Source organism: Lepidochelys kempii, chromosome 14, assembly GCF_965140265.1.
Source record: "Lepidochelys kempii isolate rLepKem1 chromosome 14, rLepKem1.hap2, whole genome shotgun sequence".
Classification (NCBI taxonomy): Eukaryota; Metazoa; Chordata; order Testudines; family Cheloniidae; genus Lepidochelys; species Lepidochelys kempii.
This window is the reverse complement of record NC_133269.1, coordinates 22624495-22631690: the sequence shown is the minus strand read 5'-3', so window position 1 is coordinate 22631690 and position 7196 is coordinate 22624495. Positions and strand designations below refer to the sequence as shown.

Below are 7196 nucleotides of genomic sequence, written 5' to 3'. Positions count from 1 at the left end.
ACACCTGACTCGGGCAGCCTCCCCACGCCCAGCCCTGGCAAAGCCCATCTCCAGGGCAGGCTCCAGCCAGTGCTGCTTCTCACCACCAGCAGCAGCAGCGTCTCGCCTGCGAAGAGCCGCTCCCCCCCCCCCCCCCCTTCCCAACTAAACCAGGCTAATCAGATTCCAGCAGGGGGAGGAGCTGCCCCTTCGCACACCCCGAGCCAGCGGCTCCGGGACCCAGCGCCGCGCAGGGAGGGGGGCCGGCAGCATGCCCAGCATCCCCTCGGCCCGCGGGGCACCTGTCGGGGGCAGCTCGGCCGGCCCGCGGGCACCCAGCCGGCGCCGTGGGGCGCAGCGCGCAGGGGGAGGCAGGTGAATCAGGTGCCTGGCGGGCGAGCGGCGGGGCCAGGAGATGGGCGACCAGCCGCAGGCGGGGGGCAGGAGAGGGGCCAGCCCGCAGCCCCCCAAGGAGCGGCCGGGCAGGGGCACGGAGCCCCCCGGGCGGCGGCGGGGATCCCGGCGCAGATCCCTGCGCGCCCTGGGCAGCCTGGTCAGCCGCCTGCTGAAAACTTTGAGCGCCTTGTCGCACTTGGGAGGGGGGAGCCGCCGGGGGGGCGCGGAGCCGGAGGACGATGAGGGCGGGTTCCGGGGCCCCCCGGCCCCCCCGCCGGCCGGGCCCCCCGGGGCAGCCCCGCCGGAGGAGCAGGTCGGGGGAGGCAGCGGCTGGCCGGAGGCTCGGCGCTCCTGGAGCCCCCCGGGGGGCGCGGCGGAGGGGCGTCCCCCCGGGGTGCAGGGGCTGAAGAACCACGGCAACACGTGCTTCATGAACGCTGTGGTGCAGTGCCTGAGCAACACCGACCTGCTGGCCGAGTTCCTGGGCCTGGAGCGGTACCGGGCCCGCGGCGCGCCCGGAGAGGTCACCCAGCAGCTGGCAGCCCTGGTCCGGGCGCTCTGGACGCTGGACTACACCCCGCAGCTCTCTGTGGAGTTCAAGGTAGGATGGGGCACCCGGACCCCCAGCCACGGGCCGGGGCAAGGGGCACCTGCCAGGCTCACTGGGGTGGGTGCCTAACCATGGCCCAGTGCTCAGGGGCTGTGGGTGCGGGGCACTTTAACCCTAACCTTAACGCTGCCCCCAAGCCAACCTTAACTCCATTTCCAATCTAGTGCTAATCAAAATCACACAGCGCAGTGGCATCCAGCCAACCAGCATGTGCGCCGGACTGATGCTGGTACTTCTAGTCCTCTCTCTATCTTTATTTACCTTAACAAGGAGTCACACTAGGGGTCCATCTCCACGCACCCCGTACCCTGTCACCCTAAGCCTCAGGTTTCGCAGTGCCAAGACCTTCTGAGCTAGAGGTATGCCACTGCGCTTGGTTGTGGGGTAGGAGGTGGGCTCAGTCTGGTAAGCAGGTGCAGCTGGCTGGGAGGCTGGGGGATGGCTGCATGCTATGGACAAGAGGCTATCTTAGTAGGAGAATGAGTTGAGTCTGTGGGCCAGATCCTGCTGTGGGCTATGCTGTGTGACTCCCCTGAAGATATACTGATGTAACTGAGGCCCCAGTCCTGTACCCTGTTCAGTGTGGACCCACCTGGTGTGGCGGAGCTCCAGAGCCTTCAGTGGGTTATGTGCTGGCCCAGGTGTGTGCCCTGGTGGAAAAAGTTGCAGAGTTTAGGCATGAGTGGAACAGCCGGTCCTGTGGGCCAGTCCTGTGAGCCCTTATTTGTGAGAGTGGTGATATCATCTGTTCGATAGGGGAGTAAATTTCTTGCAGTCTTCCTGAGCCTTAGTGTTTTCCATCTGTAAAATAGGGAGTGACACTGAACCACTTGTGTAGTGTGTTGAGATCCTCTGGGGAACAACAGTGCATAGACTGGAGAGAGCTAAGGGCAATGTGCCTAGCCCTGTGGCCTGATGCCCATGTGCCCAAGTACCCCAGCTCCCGCAGTATGTACCATCTGTCTCTCCCGTGGCACCGGCGTCAGATGAGGCTTCGTGGGAGCGCTCTCCGTGGCTAGGGTGTCACCTGGAAGCCCCAGTGCTAATCAGCAGGATTAGTGTTTGTAAAGCACTTTGAAGATGAAAATGGAATATTTATTATTAAGTAATTGCCGAGGCGCCCACCCACTCCCTGGCCCCCCAGCCCCACGCTGGTGAGAAGGCTGTCCAGCCGAGCCTGCCTGTACATGTGGGGCTAGAATCAGAGGCATCAGGAGGTGGGTTCTCACCTGCCAGGCTTCCCAGATTCTTCCCCACCTGGCAGCTGTGACAGCAGCTGCTCATGCTGAGCTAGTGCCCGTGTAGGTAGAATGAGCAGCCGTCTCTGGAGAGGCGCAGAAGAATTGTAACAACCCCATTTCCACCCACTCACCCCTTTACTGAGAGCACCGAGGAGCCTGCATGCCTCCCTCACTTAGGTAGTGGAGTAAGCTCCCTTTTCCCTGCCTCCTGTGCTGGCTGCCTTCGGGAGTGGCTGCTGGGTGCGGATTTTTAGTTCAGCCCTGCAATGGGATGAGCAGACTCCAGACACTCCCGTGATCTGTGAGAGAAGAATATGGAATCAGACTGGGAGCTACCCGGGGGCAGGACTGTGAATTGTCTGGTGGGATCCCATCTCCCCCCTTCCCTGCACACCTGTGATCTGGGCCTTTCACCAGAGGGCATCTTAGGGAGTGGAGGAGGCAGAGGCCGGGCTGGGGGCCTGGGGTAATGGGTGGCAAATGTTTGTTGTAGCTTTTATAGCATGCATCCTGCTATTGTAATAATGGGCACAATCTGCCTGTGTAAATCAGTGTAATGATGAGAGCCTCCCTCCCCAGATAGCTGCATTCCTAGGCAGGCAGGGAGGGAGGAAAAAAGTTCGCTCCTTAACTCTTAATTTCCTCCCCCGGGTGGTTATCTGCGTGTGACATTAATTTCCTCCCAAATTTTAATCTCCCTGGAAAATAAGATCTCCCGTGGGAATATGCAAGAGCTTGGAGGTTTTATGAGAGGCTGCAGAGCCCCACAATCTATTCATCCAAGTCCACAGCTCCTTTTATTTGAAGATCTCTCTGCTGGAGATTGCGCTCTATGGTAATTCTGCTCCCTTTGCCCCATGCAGTTGCATGTAGCCCTTGCATCAGTTGGGGTTGTAAAGGTGTATTGAGAAGGTTGGGGGAGCCCTAAATTAAAGCACTTCAGGCCATAATCTGATGATTGTTGGAGTCACAAAGGACTTCCCTTCAAGGCACATCACATGGGACATTTTCATCCTCTGACTCATCAGGTACTGGCCACTGTCAGCAGCAGCCAGAGCAAATTTGAAGAGTCAGTTGTCTGATCCATCGCTTGGGCAAAGGCTGTATGTTACTAACTGAGATGAGCGTTCCTTTCCGTGCCGGCACAGCAGCCACTTCTAAAGATGTGAAATTGTTTTGTCTTCAGTTGCTTCCCCAATTGGAAAAAGCCCCAATCCACACAGCTGACAAAGGAGAAACCCCAAGCAGAGCATTGTAACTTGAAGATCAGGCTCAGGAATGCTGGAGCATTTTTGTAGGTGGAGCCTTTATGAACACATGGATCTCCACCCACTAATATTTTGCAAGGAGTGAATTCTTCTGTCCAGAGCAGCCCTTTCTAAGCTGAATGTTTGCAGACCAGCCCCTAATTCTAATCACTATTCAGCATTTTTACAAAGAAGGGGTGATAGGGAAATTTTGTCCTGACCCAGCCAAAGGTGCTCCTAGCTAGCAGCCCTGTGCTGCTCTACAGGTGGTTGACTGGCGTTTGGTTCTGTTGGGGACAGCTGTGCCCGTGAGTTGTAACGTGGAGCAGTGCTGGACGGCAGTGTGTGCCAGCACAGGCCTGGTTTTGTCTGCGGCACAGACTTGGCCCACGAGGCTGGGTTGCCATGTCAATGCATCAGGACGCCACGGTGGTGCTGCTGGATGACCCCAGAATGCCAGCTCCTTGCCCCTGAGCCGTGTCCCAGGTCCAGGCAGTGGTACAGCATGATGGTGGCTCCTGGGCCGTGGCTCACAGGGTGGGGAGTGGCACGGATAAATCCTGTGCAGAGCAGGAGAGCGTTGGTGTGCAGAGGAGCCCAGCGTTCTTCGGGAAAAACAACAGTCCCTCACTCCCCTTATTTGGCTGTGTGCTCTGGAGGTGGCTGATGGTCAGAGCAGCAGGCTGGGAGGCAGGAGTTCTAGCTTCCGTTCCTAATCCTTCCTCTGCATCAGTCTGTCACCTTGAGCAAGTCCCCTGATTCCTTTCCTGCATGCCTGTGCTGGGAACGGGGTCGGGAAGGCTAAGGAATATTGTAGCTATTGTGCATGGCAGGGCAGAGCCCAGCTCACTCTCCATGCTGACAGCTCTCTGGTGTCTTAAGCAACTTTTCCGATTTCTACTCGGGCACAGCCTGTTGAAAGGTCCTGGGACGCGCTCCCTGCAGTTCTCAGCTTTTAACTTGAATACAGACCCACTAGAGCCGAACGTGAGCCCCAGAGGTCTGGTTCCAAACTTGCTCAGCAATGGGCGGGATTGGGAACCGGGGTTTTGCTCAGGCAGGACTCTGCCATGTCCACGCACCTTGGCCGATGACCAGCCTGTCAGCACGTTCCCGCCCAAGGAAAGTCGCCTCAAGCCCCCGATGTGAAAGCCAGGGCGTTTCGCTCCCCCAGCTGCGTACAAGATCTGACCAGCAGGGTGGATTTGGGTGTGATAACGTGCAGTAGCAGTGTGAACTGGTAGTGAACTTCAGGCTGTGTTTCTAGGAAACAGCACAGTGAGTAGTTGCGTGAGAGCGAGAGAATGAAGAGCCCTATTGAGAGCATCTCCCGGTGTCCCAGTCAATTTCACATTCCTGGCCAGCAAAATCTTCCCTTCTCTGGTTCCCGCGCGGCTGCTAGAAGCTTGGGAGGGAGCAATGAGCCCCGTTGTGTGGCACACAGATAACTTGTTGTGTGAGCTGTTCTGAGAGGAATGCCCAGCAGGCCCCGTGGTAACCCTACCTTGGGGAGCCACGCCTGGGAACGCGCAGAAGAGAGCCAGCTACATTCTAACTGAGCTGGCCATGCGTAGCCCAGAGCCCATGGCAGGGGCGAGGCCGAGCGACTGCTCCACCTTGAATAGGCTCCACAAGGGAGTTCCTGCAACAGCCCAAGTGAGTCCTGCGATGTTTCAGTGACTGGGACATGAGCGGTTGTGCCTAGTGGTTGGAGCAGAAGCCAGGAATGGGAGTCCACCGGTCAGAGCCGATGTCAGGAGCCAGGGATTGGGGCTGAGGGCCAGGACCAGGTGACCTGGCGTGAGGCAAGGCAGGCTCCAGGGCAGGAGTAGAATTGGAACAAGGCAGCAGCAGGATCGGAACAAAGTGGGAGCAAAGCTGGGAAAAAGCAGGAACAGAAGTTGTTGCAGCCAGGAGCGAATGAGGAGTTGCTGAACTGCTGCTGCTGGACTTAAGAGCTGGTCTCCTGCCTCTTCCAATCAAGCAGGTTGTAGCAGGCTGCCTGACTGGCTACACAGCCCAGCTGTGCTTGTTAGGTCGCCCAGAGACTGGCTCTGCAGGAATGTCTTCACTGCAATAAAAAACCCACAGCACCACTGCAGCTGACCCAGGTCAGCTGAGTCTCAGATCCTGGGCAGTGGGCTCAGGCCATGGGGCTAAAATGGCAGTGGAGATGTCTGGGCTCAGGCTGGAGCCTGGGCTCTGAGGCCCCGCAAGGCAGGAGGTGTCTACGCTGCCGTTCTTAGCCCTGCAGCCCCAAGCCCTGCGAGTCCGAATCAGCTGACCATGCTCTCGGACCCAGTGCTGCAGGTTTTTATTGCAGTGTAGACATAGCTTTGCTCCTGGCTGTCCATGCGGCAGGATTTTAGAGGGCAGGATGAATTATGAGTAACAAAAGAACCACCACTTCCAACCTTACCAACCCCACTGCCTTGCCCATGTGGCTCTGCTGGGCTCTGGCCCCTCCCCAGTCCCCTCCCTCTTCTCCATCGCAAGCCTTCTGCTGTTTTTGCACAGCCCCATCCTCGGTTTGAGCTCCCTCCCACACCTGGGATCTCTTTGCTGAGCGCTGTAGCTCAGCCCCCGGAGACGCTTGCTCGGATAGAAATTATCAGACTGAAAGTTTCGGAACAGCTGCTCCCAGCAATTAACAGAGCTAGCAATTTCCAGCACTTGTGTAACTTCCGCAGCCCGCATTAGGCTGCTCAGCCTTTTTTTTTTTTTTTTTTTTTTTTAAATTTCCCTTGGAAGCCACTTAAATAGTTGCTCAGCCCCCTCCTACCTTGGGTTCATCCTTGGCTGGAATACCCCCACACAGGCTGGCAAGGAATCGGGCAGCACCAGCCAGGGACGCTGCTGTGTAGTGGTTGGAACAAAGCTGTGCTCTGATCCTCACTCTCTGTGATCAAGTCGCTTGTCTAAGTCATGCCTCCAGCGAGGACGCTGGGTAACCGGCTCTCTGGGAGCCCGAGGCTGTGTGGGGAGCGGCGCTTTCCCAGGGAGAGAAATCATGCGGACGGAGGTATCCCCACAGACTCGCGGCTGTCTTTCCCGCTCAGCGCTCCTGTGCCGCTTGCACAAATGGGCAGCAAAACGTTTTCTCGCAGAAGCCCTGGGGATTCCTGCAACACGTGGGAGCCCCGGTCGCTGCTTGCTGCCGGCTGGCTGAACGTACAGCACTGAATGCTTTTCTCCCTTAATGGGCTCATCCTGGCAGCTTGTTGAAAAGGCCGGCCGGGCTGAACTGGCCCATTCCGAGACCGCTCATCTCGTGATTTGTTTCTCCGAAGCTTTTCTGCGCCCCTTCTGTGGGCACTGTAGCGTTTCCAGCCTCGTGCTGCAGTCACTGGCCTTTCTTTTAATGCGTTCTGACATCCTTTCTCAGCAGCCAGCCAAGGGGACCCCTCACGCGCACACTCACACTCACGCTTCAGGCCTCTGACTGCGTGGGCAGAGGAACATTAACGCTCACCCTAACACCCGCAGTGTTACTGGAGGGAAGGTGGCTTTAAGCAGGTAGGATGTTGTACTCTTAGGGCCTTCTCAGGTCGTAAGCCTGTAACCTCTGCATCCAGGAAAGGAAGGGGCTGAAAATACAGCAGAGCAGGAGCAGAGGCCGGGAGAGATCCCAGGGGTGGAACCTAGCACAGTGTCAGACTATGGAGTTACATAATAAAAGCTGCAGGGCTGGGATTTGCAAAGGAGCCTGGTGCCCAAATCCCA

At 57.7% G+C, this 7196-nt stretch overlaps 1 protein-coding gene across 1 annotated transcript in view; it reads left to right on the top strand.

Moving 5' to 3' along the window:
* The first annotated feature begins 236 nt into the window (after positions 1 to 236).
* The window catches only part of USP43 (ubiquitin specific peptidase 43), a 186078-nt gene continuing 179118 nt past the window's right edge, over positions 237 to 7196 (top strand). The window contains exon 1 of the mRNA XM_073310194.1: positions 237 to 976. Within this exon, the coding sequence (XP_073166295.1) occupies positions 395 to 976 (582 nt within the window). The 5' untranslated portion in view covers positions 237 to 394. The remainder of the gene's footprint in view (positions 977 to 7196) is intronic.